General features: G+C 35.6%; 1 protein-coding gene across 8 annotated transcripts in view; it reads left to right on the top strand.

Annotated features, from left to right (window-relative positions):
- The window catches only part of PTBP2 (polypyrimidine tract binding protein 2), a 44,718-nt gene extending 29,561 nt beyond the window's left edge, over window positions 1–15,157 (top strand). For 4 of the 8 annotated variants that reach the window (XM_064428167.1, XM_064428163.1, XM_064428170.1 and 1 more), the window contains 7 exons: window positions 4,637–4,832; window positions 10,599–10,753; window positions 12,164–12,197; window positions 12,641–12,733; window positions 13,120–13,336; window positions 13,439–13,516; window positions 13,660–15,157. In XM_064428167.1, the coding sequence (XP_064284237.1) occupies window positions 4,637–4,832; window positions 10,599–10,753; window positions 12,164–12,197; window positions 12,641–12,733; window positions 13,120–13,336; window positions 13,439–13,516; window positions 13,660–13,792 (906 nt within the window). In that variant the 3' untranslated portion in view covers window positions 13,793–15,157. The remainder of the gene's footprint in view (window positions 1–4,636; window positions 4,833–10,598; window positions 10,754–12,163; window positions 12,198–12,640; window positions 12,734–13,119; window positions 13,337–13,438; window positions 13,517–13,659) is intronic. The other 4 variants (XM_064428168.1, XM_064428165.1, XM_064428164.1 and 1 more) reach the window with 3 other exon arrangements.
- The last annotated feature ends 1,946 nt before the right edge of the window (window positions 15,158–17,103 follow it).

The following is a 17,103-nucleotide window of genomic DNA, read 5'->3' as shown; positions in this document are numbered from 1 at the left end:
ACCTGTTCACTTGATGTAGCATGTGTCTGAATGACTAAACTTCATTTAATAAATGACTCCTGTATGTGCAGTCATTGACAGAAAAATGTTGGGGCCTTATTGTCAAATTAAAATGGTCTTAGGTTTATAGTTTTGTATTTTAACCAATCTGTGTGTAAATACACAAAATGTTAAGAGTAGTACCAAGTGCAATTACTAAAGGATGCTAAATTAGAAGGAAGGTTTGATTTCCTTACTACCCTCACAAACTAAATAGAGTAAAACACAGTTCTTACAGTTAAGCCACTGTGATAAAACATGAAGTGCCACCAGAACAAAAATACCTAAAGGAAAGAAGCAGTCAGGTGATAGGGGAAAAACCCCTTCAGCTTAAATACATCTGGATGTAGAAGCAAGATGATGTGGTGGCTGCAATTAAGTTGCATGGAGTTCAAGATCAAACGCATGGTAAAAGAGTAAAGTTTTCAATTTGTTTTCCATCCAAGTTGCTGTAGAAGATAATGGGGAAATTTAATTTTCCGGTGGCCCTCTTCACAGGAAATCAGAATATGGCCTTAATAGAAATTGAAGACTTATTAAGGAAGTTAAAGAGCAATTTGAAAAACTCAAGTGATGTAAGTACCAAGGAGAGATGCTATGCATTTGAAGGTTCCGAGAAAACAGTGACACTGACAAGAATGTGCAATATGAAGTCTCTAGCCCTGTGGGATCTCTTTTGCAATTTGAATGAGCAGCTAGTGAAAAACCTCATTCCTGCTCTGCTTGTTTTGTAAGAAATTCATTTCCTGTAAAAGTAGATAGTGGCTCCACTGATACTTGTTTTATCCCCACCCTCAGGTTGGATCATTATGGGTTCCTTAAGTGAAGACTGGGAGCTTCAGGTTCTGTATAACGCAGCAATCTAGCCAGGGTGGAGAATGTAACTGAGAATGGGCAAGAGTAGAGCACAGTAAACTCTCATGCTTCTGCTAATGAAGGTTTTGTCTGGAGATGTCTGTATGCATATGGAGATATCTAAGCATTAAAAATAGCCCATTTTCATTGTAAATGGTGAATACTCTTAGCATAAGCAGCAGGCTTGAATGTTTAAACACCAGTACTTTGGTATACCATGAGATGAGTGCTGGTGTTCCGTCTGAGAAGCTGGCTAATTCAGAGCGTTGCCTTCCTTCGTGCAGATGTACTGGAAGTATTCTTGTCAAATCATGGATATTAACAGTTATTAATGACTCATCTGTAGACAACTGAGGCTCATATGTAGTGCATGCTGGTCATCTTGACCCAGCACGGGTTAAAAATATCGCTAGAGCTTCTGTTACAGTTGGCCAGTTGATCCTTCCTTGGCCTGCACGTGATTCAAAGATTCCAGTGAAGTTTGACTGCACATGTCATCTTTTCAGTTGTTTTGCCTCACAACTTCAGGGTAACTCTGTGCTGGTAGCAGTCTGCAAAAGATCTCTGTCAATCTGCATTGCCCTGAAATATGTAGCAGGAACTTCAGGTAGTTGTTGCAGAATGGAAGAAAGGACATCTTCAGATAGGGGGATACTGAGCTGCAGGGCTATTGTCCACTATTATTTTATTAGGCTTTTTTGGAGCACAGTTTTTGCTCAGAAATGATAAGTAGTGTTCAGGTAAACAGGAGAATGCTGGATTGCATTGTATCAGAAAGCCCAGGAAGTACAGCAACAGGTCCTTTGTACATAAAATATGTTAATTTTTGAGAACAGAATGTATTTGCATACACTTTTTAGCCACAGAAACTTCTTGTATCTAAGATACTTGTCTCAAAAGAAATTACTTTCATTCAGATGCACAGATCTATGGGATGTACTTGGGACATACATCTCCCAAGAGATACTTAGCATATGACCTTCAGTTACTTTGAGGTACTTATTTGAGCTGGAGTATGTTTTGTAAGTGTTCCTTCCTTGGGTTTGGGGGTTTTCTTATGCCTTTAGCTTTTATGCTCTTTTAAAAATCTTGGGTTTAGTTTTTTGGGTTTGCTGATACAGCAAGATGAGGAATGGTACTCAAATTTGCAGAAGGTCTCATGGTTCTTGATCTCCTTGGTTTGGCCCATGTGTGGTGTGGTATGGTATCACATGTGAAATAAATACTCAAAAGAAAGTTTCTTAGCAGTGACGAGAGTTCTTGGAGATGATGTTGATATGTGCATTCACTAGCAGTGAATGGCTGGTGTCATGTTTTTCAGGATGTCTGAGAGGAACAGTGTTTGAGGATTTGTTGCACATTCTTTTGCTATACGAGTAAGAGTTCAGGACACATGTTCACATTTGTGACTCTAGATGTGAACAATTAATCTTGAAAAAAATGCTGGTTGGTGAGAATCTTTCTTGCATTCTTAGAGGTGTGTGATGCTGCTGGTAGAGATGGTTGGAGTGAGGGGGTTTTTTGTTCTGGTGCTTGAATCCTTTCCTAGAGTTTGACTACAGTGCTTATTAAGAGTGCTTCTCCTTCCTTTCTGGTTCAGGATGTTCTTTCAGCCCATCTATCCCCGAACTACAAGGGATTTCTCTTGTGCAGTACTTTTTATATGTATTTTTGGTCACTTTGATTTTGGCAGAAGGAGGAGTTTTTGCTGTTTCAGTAGAAGTTTTAGTTACTTATATAGCTCCCTTTAAACACTGACTACTGTAGAAACTACAAACACAGATATATCTTGGTTTGCTACTTCTTAAGTATAAAATATTTCCATCAACTTAGCAGCTTTCTGCAAGCCACAAGTCAGTATTTCTACAGACTCCACAGAGGTAAAGTATGAATCTTGTTGGGTCCTGTGATTCAGACAAAGCTAAAGAATACAGGCTTTCAGTCTTGTTCACACCTGTTTTCTTCATCATGACATTGGGTGTTCCTTTGCAGGGCAGTGACATTGTTATTTGACAGTAAGTAAACTCTGGCTGGATAATTTAGACCTTCCTCTAGTCCATATCTTAGTGGATTTTAAAAGGTAGAAAGTCTTCTGAAAGTGATGGAAGATTCTCAGTATAAACTTTTCTAGGTGTAAGTGTTCAAGTGATATTCTTTCCCAAATACTAACGGGAGTCTTGGATTGTGCTTTGTCACCATGCATAAAAGAGCTAGCAAATGGTGTATGCTGTAATGGTGGTGCTCACCACCAACCCAACCATACAGAATTAATTAAGCTTGTGCAATAAGCTATGAATAAGGACAGTAAATTTTGCTTTTGAAATATTGTATAAAGCATTTTTAAGCTGAATTTCAAGCACAGGAGTTTCTCTTTAATTCTTATTTGTGGATGCTTAGATTTTCCAGTTAAGTTTTTTGTTCTGTATGTTTTTAGAACTTCCAAACTATGGCAAAATAATTACATTGACTATCACATTCTTTTATGTTGACTAATAGTGTTAGTTCTTTTAAATGGTTTTGTGAGTCCTGGAGATTTCAGGTGTGAGAAAGCTTTGTGAGGAGAGCCTTGCTGGCCCAGACTTAGCAGAGGGATGTCTGCAAGATGTTCAGTTTCCAGATGCATCACTGTATGAAAATAGCAGGCACACAAGGTTTGTGCAGTGCTGAGCTCAAAATAGAAAGCCCTACCGGAACCTGGATGTGTTGGCAAGTGCACTGCAGATGTAACCCTGCTAGCTGCAAGAGCTAGCTCAGGTCCAGAAGTGGTACATTTCAGTCTAACATTTCAGTCCAAACAGTGAAATAAGAGATCTGATCTGTGTATTTGAAAATTAGCTTTATTTGGTATTTTCAGTGCATATATACATATATATATATATGGTAGCTATATTTAACATAATGACTAGATTGAATGCTAGATGAGCTGCATCGTCACTTCCTAGCATTCCCTAAGAATTAGACTGATTTTATTACAAAAGTTTCTATATTTTTAAGTCTCCCATATTTAACTGGTAGTGCTTTGAGTGAAAGGAAAATATGCCCAAAATGTAAATGGGCTCAAATCCAGGTATTGACTTGCCTGGTGAATAAGGGAGATGGAGGAAACATATATATGTGTGTAAATATATATGTTGGATTTTTTTAAAAAGTGTTTTCATAGCTGTCATGTTAATACACAGTCTTTCAGAAGTTCCAATTAATTGTGAAAATGGGATTTATAAAAAAGAGTGTTAGTTACATCAGGTTAGCAGTTAAAGTTGGTATTCTCTCAGTTTTGGCACTAACTACCTTTAAGGAGAGAAGGAAAGCATGCAGGAATAATGTATATTTTATGCTTTAACAGATGGCTGTCTAACATGGTAGTTAAGTCTAGATTTTCCATTTAAGATTCTTGTTTTTGTTTTTCTTTGAGAAATCTATTTGGCATTATGTCTGATTTTAAGCTCTGCTGTGGAATGCAGGTTAGTTAGCTGTATTCAACAGACAAAATTTAAGTTTGACAGTGTTAAAATGGCCATTCCGCCTTTGGTGCATAAAACCAGTTTCTGGATAAGAAGGGAACATTGACCTTCCTGGCATCATGTTGAGAGGTTAATGCATTTTAATTGGTTTTAAGCTGGACAGTAAGAGAGATAAATATCTATTCACTGACCTTGTTTAAAATAAAACAACCAAAAACCCCAACCTTGTGCAACCAACTGGTATTGTGTGTGTTTTAAATAAACTGTGATCTTTTTTTCAGGCCTTAGACGGTCAAAATATTTATAATGCTTGCTGTACCCTACGAATTGATTTTTCCAAATTGGTGAATTTGAATGTCAAGTACAACAACGACAAAAGCAGGGACTACACTCGTCCTGACCTTCCGTCTGGCGATGGACAGCCAACGCTGGACCCAGCTATTGCTGCAGCATTTGCCAAGGAGACCTCTCTTCTGGGTATGATGTTGACGTTCTTCTTCTGTATTGCAAAGCCACTTCATGACAATATTAATTAATCCTTCTAACAAATTACAATGGTGTCCAAAGGCCCATTCACTGTTCAGTCTATATTGTGATCTGAATTGTAGTAACATAATTATATTGTCTTTAGAAGTACTGCAAAAAATGAATGAAAACTTGCATGACAAAATGACAAATTCAAAAAGTACTAGAAAAAGTCAAGTTAGTTCAGCTTGTATCCCAAAATCTGTCCTTCCATCTTTTATATGTTCCTGTGGCTACCTTGCCCACCTTCCCACCTAGTTTTTAAGAGAGTCTTAACATGATTTGCATGATTTCTTCATGCTAATGGTTATTTGTAATATCAGATTATGAAACTAACATTTTGCTGGTTTCCTTCAAGGGGGAAGGATTATGCTTTTTGCTTAAAATATCCAACCGTATCATGCTACCTGTAGTTTCTGTGAACAAAAGAAAAAAATCTATAGTTGCACTTCTAGTGATATATTATAGGAGTTCTATATATCCTGTCAGCCTTTGAGGTCATCAGAAGTTGGTGAAATGCTCTGAAAAAGGTACAGATATATCTGTCTTCTGACTATTACCAAAATAATCAATGCATGCTCCTACTCCTGTCAAATTGTTTTTTGGGGAGAACACCTTTCACTCTTTAAAATGTAATAGCACTCAGATATAGAATCATTACTTTTATACAAGCTGATTTATTATTTTGTGATCATTGTTCTTCCCACTTAGTAATTTTCTTTTTTCCTTCTTGGATAATTTCCCATTTTTGTTCTGAAGAAAACATAAGAACAACATAGATTTCATGGGTTTTGTACAGTCTGGGCCAAACTGAAGTAAGTTTGAGTTACTCTAGGAAAGAGGGGCCTCTGCTCTCAGTTACAAAAGATAGAAGGCACTTAGTGAATGATGTGAACCCAGGAAGAGGTAAATATTGTAGTTAGGACTGCTGAATGTTGCACTGTATTTGCCAGTTTTCTGAAATCAGGTTACTTGAAGGATACATTTTATATCTACTTTTGTAAAGTATGCAACACAAAGTCAATTCCCCCAAATTCCAGAGCACTTGACTTTACATTTCCAGTATCACTTGCAGCTGCAGCAAAAGTTTTGGAAAGTAAAAAAATACTGTAAGAATCTAAAGTCTCAGAAAAAAAAAAAAAAAAAACTAGCTAAAGTTAATTTTCTTTTTTCTCCTTTAACTTTCCATAATTTAAAAATTGAAATCTCTCATTTTATGCTTTGATTGGGAAGGTGGATGAATGTTCATGTAGAAGTTGACACCATAGAGATGAGTGCTGTAGGGACACCCTTGAAGCAATTAGTAATTGTTTTGTTAGCCTGTAATGACTAGAACACAGGCATGAGGCTTCAGTGTGAATAGTAAGTAGACAAAAGCAAAATAAATCTGCTTATTAATGAGACTCACAACATTTAGGAGAGGAGAGAGTAAAGATTCATGAGCTATAAAACAGTGCCAAATACATTTTTTTATGTAACTCTAAATGACATTTTCCTGAATCCTGAGAAGTTGATTTCTAGTCTCAGGCTTACTAATGTATTTCCTTGTCTATAATACTTACAGCATGCATCAAATTAACAGGTTTAATTTGCTTGGCATGGTGAAATCACACTCTGTGATTGCATCATTGCATTACTGCAGATATATTTAATTGGGGTTACTGTGCTTTCTGCAGTTATCCAAGTGACTTAGTGGACTTTATGGTCTACTACTATAGACCTGAAAGTCACTTAGATACTTTTGATTTTTATCTGCAAAATTACAGAGTTTTCTAACATTTTGATTTTAATCACTCATTCTTTTGTATATATTAAAAATAATTTCTAAAAATATTATGAAGATGACAGTCACAATAACTAATTAAATATTTTAATTTGTTCTCCTTGGGTGAACCTCCATGCATGCATTGTTTTTCTAAGCAGTAGAAAAATACAAGGTACATAATCTGAGTGACTTTCATTGCAGCAGTGAAACGTTTTCAGCATTGGTGAAGTCAGTCATGTTTATTTTGATGAACTGTGGAGATTTTATAACATGTTGGCTTTTTCTTACATAAAAACATTCAATGTTTCAAAAGTGACTTAGGGGAGCTGGGTACATCTTCTTAGTATGGTCCTGGCCAGTTGGGTGAGTTTGGTATATTGTTAACTCTTCATCCTTTGTCAAATGGGGATGGTTAGTACAGGGATTTTTTGTTGTTGTTATTATTCATTTTTTTCTACTTGACTTTTTTGCTGTTCTTACAGAACTTGAGTTCTCCAGCTGAAAAATATTACAAAAAGACTCCATAGTACTGTTGATGCCTTAGTCATTAGAATAATTGTCATAACAGGAATGGTGCTTATTTGAATATGGAATAACAGGTTTCTTGTTCTGGGCTGCTTACTGTATAAAAAGGCACAAAATATAAATGATGTAATAAATAAGAGGACAAAGGATAGAAAAATACCAAAAACCAGAATGGATACTTGTGCATACAATTTGTAGTTGTATTTATTAAGATGCTCAAAAGGAGAAGGGTGGGAAGACTTAGAAGTTGAGAGAGTCATGGAGGTTGGCAAACTCTGATGTGTTAAGTATGGCAGAATGATAACGACAACCTTCCTCCTTAATGTTTATTTCCTTCTGTCTGATACAGTTTCTTTCTGTATTGATAAAGAGGTCTTCAGCATATGCTGAGTTTCTGCTGTGCCTTATTCACATGGATTCTCAGAGAGCATATTTCCCCGTGAAAGAGTGGAGCCCCAGTTTGAGTTTAGTATATTCCTAAGTTCTTTTGCATGTTCAGAAAGAATACCATGAGATGGACGTGTGGCATTGCTGTAGAAATTCTTGCTGTAGCTGATCTTTTATATGTATATCAGGACAGAAAATGCATTAAGGACTCAATTCTTCCTTTTGCTTATGTTACACTTTTATATGCTGCAAACTTGTACAAAACTTGTGTGCAATTTTTGTTGTTGGCTTTCTAGGAATATACTGTAATCCATATGTGAAAAGTGAGATTTAGGTTCAACACAGTTATGTTGCTTGATTTTTAGTGACAGGATGTAAATCTTGTTGCTCTTGGTGCTTAAATCTGCACTAAGTCTAAACCAAACATATCTCGGTTTCCTTCTGGGTGAAGTTAACGCTTCACTTCAGTAAATGTAACTTGATGATGTAACTCTTGCAGCTTTGTAAGCTGTTAAGCAGAGATGTTAAGCTGCTGTCTCCCCCAAAGCTGTAGGAAGTAGGACAGGGACTAGTCAGAGAGCCATGAAAAGGGTTCCTAACAGGTCTATAAACCCAGTCCTTGGTCAATTTTACTTACCTGCATTAAGATGATTACTAGTGCCTGTGGTTTTCATGGAAGTTGATAATATATTTTTAGTATAGCTTCAATTTGCCTACTATGAAAATGGCATTAACAATTTGCATTTTGGAGGTTACACAAAAGGATAAACTGAGAGGGAATAAATAATGCGATATGTTGTATTTTAACTTAATTGTGGAAAAGGCCTCAAAAGTCTGGAAAGAAGGTATATGATATTTGTATGTTTCCATTAATATTTTGAAAAAAACAAAAGCCTGTTATCTGTAGTTGTTGGAAGCTAAAATAAAGCTAATGACAAAGATTTCTAATACTAGTAGATCATGTTGACAACGTAGCTAACATTTCTAAATAGTTTCATACAAGTCCTAAACAGTGTTACGTGGTAACTTTTTCATAATAGAGACTCTTTTTATTTTTATTTATTAAAAAACTTTTCATTGCTTTAATCAGAATGGCAAATCAAAGTATAGTGGAGACTGCAGACCAAGAATTCTGTTCCACAGTTATTTGCTGTGGCTTTGTAATTTGTCTCACCTTTTCAAAAAATGAGATCTATGTATGCTAAGTAATCAGTTAAAAACATATCAATCAAATAGATGGTCTAGCCTGCATGCATCATCACTCATTCATCTACTACATCCTCACCTGTGATGAAATAAAGTTTCAGAAATCTTTGAGTCTGTAAACTGGACAATATTCAGTGAGTGTTAATGTTTTTTGAAAGAATGAGAAAATTACTAGTGAACTAAATGAGCTGGTTTCAAATGAACGACCAGAGGCAATTTCTTTTTCTTCTGTTTTTCACCTCACATATGAAACAATAGATATAGTCTCCCTCCTCTTCAACCCCCCCAAAAAAAAGTTACAGATGTCACAGAAAAAAGCTTTGGATAAACAACGGCTGTATTGTACTGAGCCACAACAAACAAAATATTTTACATAAGAAGTACTTAAAATAGCAAATACTGCTATACGTTAATCACAATTTAGATATTTGTTTAATATAGCAGCTGGAAATACACTGTTGTGCTGGAAATACACTACTGTGCTTAGGGCTCACACAGCTTTATCCCTTGCTGTCATTGCTGGCATTCTTTGTTAGCGCTTTCCACTCGTGCCCCTTTTTGAGATTCTTGCTGACAGTTTTGAAGGATAATAATTGAAAATACTTTTATAGGAATGGTGTTTAATAAATCATTGTTTTTAACTTCTTTGGTGGGAGCAAAGAATGTCCTTGGGAGAGTCTGATGCTATGAAGAATTTTGCCTTTTAAAGTGTGAGTTACTTGGCTGTGCTGTGCCCAGCTATGGAATGAACCATAAAAACTGCACGGGTCTTCTTTAGATTCCTTTACTCCTGAAAATGCTGGACTGGCTTAAAGTTTCTAAGGTTAGGGAGAGATGTCTAGACATACTAGAAGACCGGGTAGCTCGACATTTTCTAAAATGTAGAGTGATTGCTATTGACCTAGTATAAAATAAGTTGTATTTCCTTCAGGTGGGCATCTCTCATGCCTTACTATCCTGGAAAAGTATTTTGATACAATATTGCTCTTTTACTGAACCCTGCATGATGTGCAAATGGCAGTGTTGATCAAATACAATAAAGCTGTTCCTATATAAACCATGTATAGTGCAAATGTATCACAAGAACCTTTCCTGAATCCTGTGAGTAGCACACTCAACTCACACCCCAATGACGTGAGCAGACAAAACCAGCGTTTCTCTGCAGGGTCCGAGTTTCCTTGAAGAGGAAAATGTAAAGGCACAAGTGACGCTTTAGCTGAGGGTAACATGCTTCTTCAGAGGACTGGATTACTAAAGTCACAGAGCATGTTGAATTTAGAGAGTTGCCTCCCACCCTCATGCTAGGGTTGTGAGAGATGTGTAAACCTCTTCATGTGGCCAACTGCACTGTTGGAGATTTAGTGAAAAGCACCAAGTTGAGTGAGGAACATCTCCCAAATGATGATGGGAAATAAAGATATAATGATGCAGAGAGCATCATAATAGTGTTTATTCTTACTGATTACTGAACAAACACGTAATAGTGTTTATTCTTACTGATTACTTTAGACCATTTGATAAACTAGACACTTCAAGCATTTTGGAGTGCAGTGGAAAGTTTTGCTGCACAATAATTGTTGTTTGAATAGAAAGTACTATATATATAGTTATACCTCATAAAGTTATACCTCATAACTTTTCAGACTTGATCTGAAAAAAAATTTATGCATTTCTGTTACGTTAATTTACAACCCATTTCACAACCCTTTGGATGACGTTACAGTGGTATTGTCTGCTGTGTAGAGTGGTGTATACAGCTCTAGTACTGATATAGGAACTTTTTTTTTAAAATGACTTGTGTGTGTTTCGTAAAATATGCTTTATTTTAAAATTAGGGCTTCCTGTTGCAGCTGTTCCAGGAGCTCTGAGTCCTTTGGCTATTCCAAATGCTGCTGCTGCAGCTGCAGCTGCTGCTGCTGGCCGCGTGGGAATGCCTGGAGTTTCAGCTGGTGGCAACACAGTCCTTCTGGTTAGCAATTTAAATGAAGAGGTAAGTGAAACAATTTTACTTTTTTTTCCCCCCGCTCTTTAGTCACACTTCATTTGTCAGTATTTTATAATTTCTTTGCATTTGGCCTCTTACATTTGGATTTTAAGCTCAAAGTATTTTTGCTGTTTTTTTGATAATCCCCAAAGTTTATTTTAACGCCATTGTTAAATACATTTTTGTTCCTGGGTAGCTCACAACTTAAAATATCCTTTGACAGTCAGCTACCTATTTTTTATAAGAAAAATTTGGTAATTTCTTTATGTTTGAATACCAACTATTCTTTCTTTTGTAACTGTAATCATGTAAACTAGAATTTGTGTTTTGTTTCTAATTGTTTGCTGATTCATTTCATGCTTGTATCTCACATTTTTGAGTCTTAATTTATGTGAACTACTCTAACGCATTTTTCTTTGAAGGTTCTCCCAAAGATCTTGACGAGGCACTCTTCCAGTCTGTCTTAGTAATTTTTTTTTCTTTGCAGTTACTCATTTGTCTTAAAAAAAAAAAAGTGGTGGCAAAGCATTTTCACCTTAACTGTATCTTTCTTGCTAACTCTGAAATCTAAAGGGATTTAGTTTTGCATTTTTACTGTCCTTTACATTTATTTTGATGGCTGTGAAAGCTGGTATGAAATGTGGGAAGTTTGTATCAGTCTAGCTGTTCCATTTTTAACTGGCCTCTGTCACTGTAAATCATTAAGCTTTTTTTATCATCTAGTACTATTTTGTCATCCACAGTCTTGCATGTTAAAACGTTTCAGATCAGAGTGCCATTTTGAAAGATATTTTGCCTGCATTTCATAACCAGCCATGCTTACGCAGTTAAAGTTTAAATTTTAAAATTTCTATTGCATGCTTTTTTTAATTTATTTTCATGTTGAGATGAAATGCTGTAGTTTACTCTTGATATGAATGTACTTTACCCATATTTGTCTTGGGTGACTACATTTTACTCAGTTTTTCTTGTACAGTACATAAACCAACCATTTTCTGACCAAATTCCTACATTTCCTATGTACTGACCTATATTTTATTTTTTTTTTGTTCCCCACTTCCTTATTTTTTTTTCTTCTGCATTGCTGTATTCCCTCCCCCATTTCATCCTTTTCCCTGTGTGTTCAACTTCCCTTTCCTTGTCTTTACCCAAATTCCCATACCCTTCCCTGTCTTCCCCTTCTCCTCGTCTTTGTCTACGTTCCCTGTCTTCATTCCCTATGTTCATGCTTCTGTGCTTGAACAAAATGTTCCTCGGACCAACTTGCCCCAATTAACCGCCTTGAAACCATGATCCATGACCACCTCACCATTCTGCGGGAACCACCCTTCGTTATGGATGATCTGTTCATCTCCGCTCTTCCTCGACTCTTCTCTCTTCTTGTCTTACGCTGCTTGCTCTTCTCTCCTTCTAAAGATGGTTACGCCCCAAAGTCTGTTTACCCTCTTCGGTATGTTATTGTTAGCACTATACTTTTATTATTGATTTGGTTTTGTTTTTATGGTTTTTGTTTGGTTGGTTTTTTTGTTTCACCTTAATTCTTATTTGTAGCTAGCACTTTGGCTTAAAGTTGAATAGTAAATCTTTTGCTATTTTTCTTTTGCTGTTTAAATCTCTCCATAGACACAGATTTTCTTTTAATGCATGCTAATATATTTTGCATGGTCTTTAATTTTATATCATTCACATAGCTTTGAGGGTTTATCAGAAATTATTCTTTTCAAAATTCACTATTCAAAATCTTTATCTCCTTTATTCATTTGTGAGTGTGTTGAGTTTGAGCGAGTGATCTTGTTGCTGTCTGAATGTTCCATTGATATGTCAAAATATATTACTTAGGTGGCTGGCTTTAAAATGAACTTTTCCTTTTGGGTTACTTTTGACTTTGAAAAGGTGTTTATGGTGATGTGCAGCGTGTGAAGATTTTATACAATAAGAAAGATAGTGCTCTTATACAGATGGCTGATGGAAACCAGTCACAGCTGGGTAAGATTAGTTTTCTGTTTATATTCCCATTAGTCTAAGTACTTGGAAATTAGGCTGTATAAGATCAGGTGAACTAAATGTATTTATATTTGTCAGTCTGTCTCTTATCCTGGTTATCCACCAGATCCAAAATCTTTTTGCATGCACTTGTGTTCAGAAGGTCTGCACTTAAATGAGTACCCTAAATGAATTGAACAGCTGAATCAAATATGATGATCCCTGAGTAAAATTAAATATTGACAAAGAGTCTGCAGACCTAGTTCTTGATTCTAGTCCTTTAGCATACTGACCCTTTGATTTGCTTGAGTGCTTTTCTTCTTTGCATGTGTGATGTACAACAAGCTGTTGAACAGTAGCACTCAATTGAGTAAACTTGTCTTTTTCAGCCATGAGCCATCTTAATGGACAAAAAATGTATGGAAAGATCATTCGGGTTACCCTTTCTAAACATCAGACAGTACAACTACCTCGAGAGGGACTTGATGACCAAGGGCTGACTAAAGATTTTGGTAATTCACCTTTGCACCGCTTCAAGAAACCTGGTTCCAAAAACTTCCAAAATATATTCCCTCCTTCTGCAACACTTCATCTGTCCAATATTCCGTAAGTGCTTGCTGTCAGCAATCTGATAATATTTATGTGAATCACAGCACACTGAGCTGACTAATGATTTCCTGCTTGTGCTTATTTGCTCCCTGTCTGTAGACCATCAGTAGCAGAAGAGGATCTACGCACATTGTTTGCTAACACTGGAGGCACTGTGAAAGCATTTAAATTTTTTCAGTAAGTACCTTTTCTGCACATAGCTCTAAAAAAAGAGTTTTGCAGCACATCTTAAGAAAAAATACATATCAAATAGCAAACCCCTGCAAATTAGGAGCAACCCCTGTAGTGTTCGAGTTCCTAATTCCATTGTTTTGTTTCAGAAGAGATCACAAGATGGCACTTCTTCAGATGTCAACAGTAGAAGAAGCTATTCAGGCTTTGATTGATCTTCACAATTACAATCTGGGAGAAAGTCATCATCTGAGAGTTTCTTTCTCTAAGTCAACTATTTAAAAAGGCAGATAGAGAATGAAGGTGTATTGCATTGTTTGGTGTTGTCACCTTTTGACTGTTCAGGAAAGTGGGGACCAGAGTTTGTCTTCTGTTTTTTATTTTTTTTCATGCTGTTACCATTCCTTGATTGTTTTAAAAAAAATGATTAAAAAAAGGCAGTGATGTTAACTGCTTTTCAACTGTTCAACTGTTGTTTAGATAAACCATTGTTTTGTTTAAAGGATTTCAAATTGATACCACATTTTTTCAACTTAGTTGACGTACGTGCCTTAAAAAGGAAAATTAGTACTGCTGGAATTGCATAACTAGTAAAAAGCAAATTTGGTTGTCTGGGGCACATTGTTACATGATAATTTAAATATGTTTAGGCAGGGGTGTGTAAAAAGGTTAAGTTTTTGTTTTCTCCTGCTTGATAGATTTCTTTATCTGCTGGCTTGTCACTTATTTTCTTTTTAATTGGATAAGATGCATTACGCTGAAAAAGTAAAAAAAAATTATTTTATTTGATTTTTGCTACTTTTTGCTATGTGTTCTTTTTTAAAAAAAGCCTTTGTATTTCATTGTTCTGGTCTAGATTCAGTTATGAATGTAGGCATTAGTTAAAATTAACAAGATACAGAATATTAATTTCTTAAAGGACAAAAAGTGACTTCTGTGACTTTGAGCCCTACGTGATAAGCATTGTGGAATCTTAACCTTTTTGTACACACTCTTGTGGGATGTATCATATAAATGTCAGCACTAAGTAATGTCTTGTTTGTGGCTGAATATTTTTCGTAGATGTTTTTGAAGTTGACATGACTTACGTGCATTTCAATATATATTGCCATCTTTAGTTTGTAATTAAGATATGGAATATGGTTGTGGATTTCTGAGCATGTACAGACTGGTCAAGCTAGTTCAGGAAATGGTGCATGTATTTTTCAATGATGAAGAAAGTTCGCTGCAAATGCTTGCAGGAAATTTTGTGGCAGTTTTCTAAAACTGACAACCAGGTGGGACCAAAGTTTATGTGCCTTTAGTCTTAATTTACCTTGCATTGTAATATTCAGTTTTAATAAATCTCTTCAAAATATTTTGTATTTAGGAATTGATCTGACTTTACTACAAATATGGCTCAGAATCTGCAGATCCAGTTAATTTGAAAGCAGTTCACTGACAGTCTGAACTGTTACCTTGATTCTGTTTAAATGACCAATACTTTTTGAAATTGATGTACTTAGTTTCAAGATTCATAGATTCTGTTATCTATGTAGAAATAAAAGGTCATGTATATTTTCTATTAGTTGAGTTTTTACATCTTTAGAATTGTAAAATTCAGTATAGTTTGGAAGTGGCACAATTAAAAATTAATTTTCTAACAAAGTTGGGAGGTTTGATGGTTGTTTAATTTCATTTTGTGTGTACTCTGCTTACCTCTGTAGCATGCTCAATAAACACTTCTGTAGCTCTGTATTCACCTTTTCTGTCTTTCTCTGCTGCTTTCTATCTCTTCTCTTCTTTGTTTTTCACTTCTACTGTGCTTCTAAATTCATGTTATTCTCTGCCAGGGTGGGAAAAGCATAATATAAAAACTATTATTTATGGCTTTTTACCATAAATCTGATGCTGTGAAAAATACCAACTCTTTATTTTCAGACAGTGACCCCTTTGCAGGCATATGTGCAAATTAAACATTTCCCACCCTGTTATAACTTACTGCTTTAAAGACATAACCTTTATTGTAGTTTGTTAGCTCTCTCTTTCTATCTTTTTAGTTTTTAAGCAGATTTATGCACTAATAGATCTCAGGTTTGCCATGCTCTCTTGCTGCAAGTTTCATCTTCCATTTTTTTTGTGTGTGCTAAAGATTTTCTACTAATCATACAGTACACTCATGGGTGAAAGTAACAAAGGATTTCACATGAGATCCATGGACCATACATGCTTGAGAACAGCATACTTCACCTTTTCAGTTTCATGGGTTCAAATGAATCTTAGAACAGTTTAGGCACTTCAGTAGTTTTTCTGTATATTACTTTGAATTGATTGTTGTGGGGTTTTTTCCCTTTCAGTTAGAAATAGGATTTCACACAGTTGCCATTTAAGAGTAACTGAATGATCCTGGAGCATTCGGTAAAAGCTGTCAGCATTCAAATGAAAGCATTTTTCAGTCACTTTTCCAGTACAACCACTGTAGGCACATTGATGTCAGAATACCTTGTGAACTGATGTCTTCCTTTGGGTGGCTTTCAAATCAGTAAATAGCTATCAGCTTTTGAAGGTCAGGGTATAATGTAGGGGCTTGAATTAAGACTTAATACATTAAATAAAATGCATTTTATTAGAATTACACCCAATATATGATTTGAGTTATACTCCAGGTGTTGCAGTGATCACCCAATCTGAAGTGCTGATAGAATCCTATTCATCCATAATCAAAGTTTGTGCATCAGCATCTTTTTACAGCTCGAGCACCCAAACGCACAGATGTGACTGTTTCCAGTGATTTAAGCAGTAGTTCAGGGTCTGACTGAGCTGATCTGTTACGTTTTTCATCTGTACAATATGATGTCCCATATTTTTCTAAAATAAAAGTGTGTCAGATTTCCTTTTGTGTATCAGAATGTGCTTGCGTGTTTCAACTAGAAATGTGACTTGAAATTTGCCATTCTGTGTGTTCAGCTTGTGCTGAATTATTTCCACGTGTATCAGATAGCACACAGTGATTGCCATATGTGTAATTTTGAAATAACTGTAAACATCTGCATTGTCTGATTGTGTATAAATATAGGGGTTTATAAAAGGGTAGCTTACATTCTTCTTGCCAGGCTTATTTCCTTAAAAAGAAGTTTCTATACTTTTCTCATTTTGAAAATTTCTGTGGCAAAAACCTCAAGGGAAAGAGTATATATTGGCTTTGACTTGTTATAAATTCAGCAGCTTTTATTATGAGGTTATATTTGTATCAGCCAAAATTAAAAGTAATGACAGTCATAATTGTCATGAAAGCATTTTTTATTAATCTGAAGAAAATCACTGTTCAGTTATGGATACTTAGTCTTTAAAGTGGTATCTCTTCAGAAAATACAGACTTAGTAATGTCCTAACTCCTAGAACTTTCAAAAACTTGTTTTTCATGCGATGGTAATGCATTTTGTATAGTAATTTGTACATTTTTGTTGTTACAAAATGTAAATAAGTTTCTGTATTTTTAGCTCTTCAGAATGTGAAAAGCATCACTTTTATTAAAATTTTACTAAAAATGAGATTCATGAATAACTTCTTACACTCCATGGAATGTGAGTTTTCAGATTGTTAGTAAAACTTTA

The sequence above is a fragment of the Passer domesticus genome, chromosome 7 (assembly GCF_036417665.1).
Source record: "Passer domesticus isolate bPasDom1 chromosome 7, bPasDom1.hap1, whole genome shotgun sequence".
Classification (NCBI taxonomy): Eukaryota; Metazoa; Chordata; class Aves; order Passeriformes; family Passeridae; genus Passer; species Passer domesticus.
The sequence above is the reverse complement of the archived record's forward strand: the minus strand, read 5'-3'. Positions and strand labels throughout refer to the sequence as shown.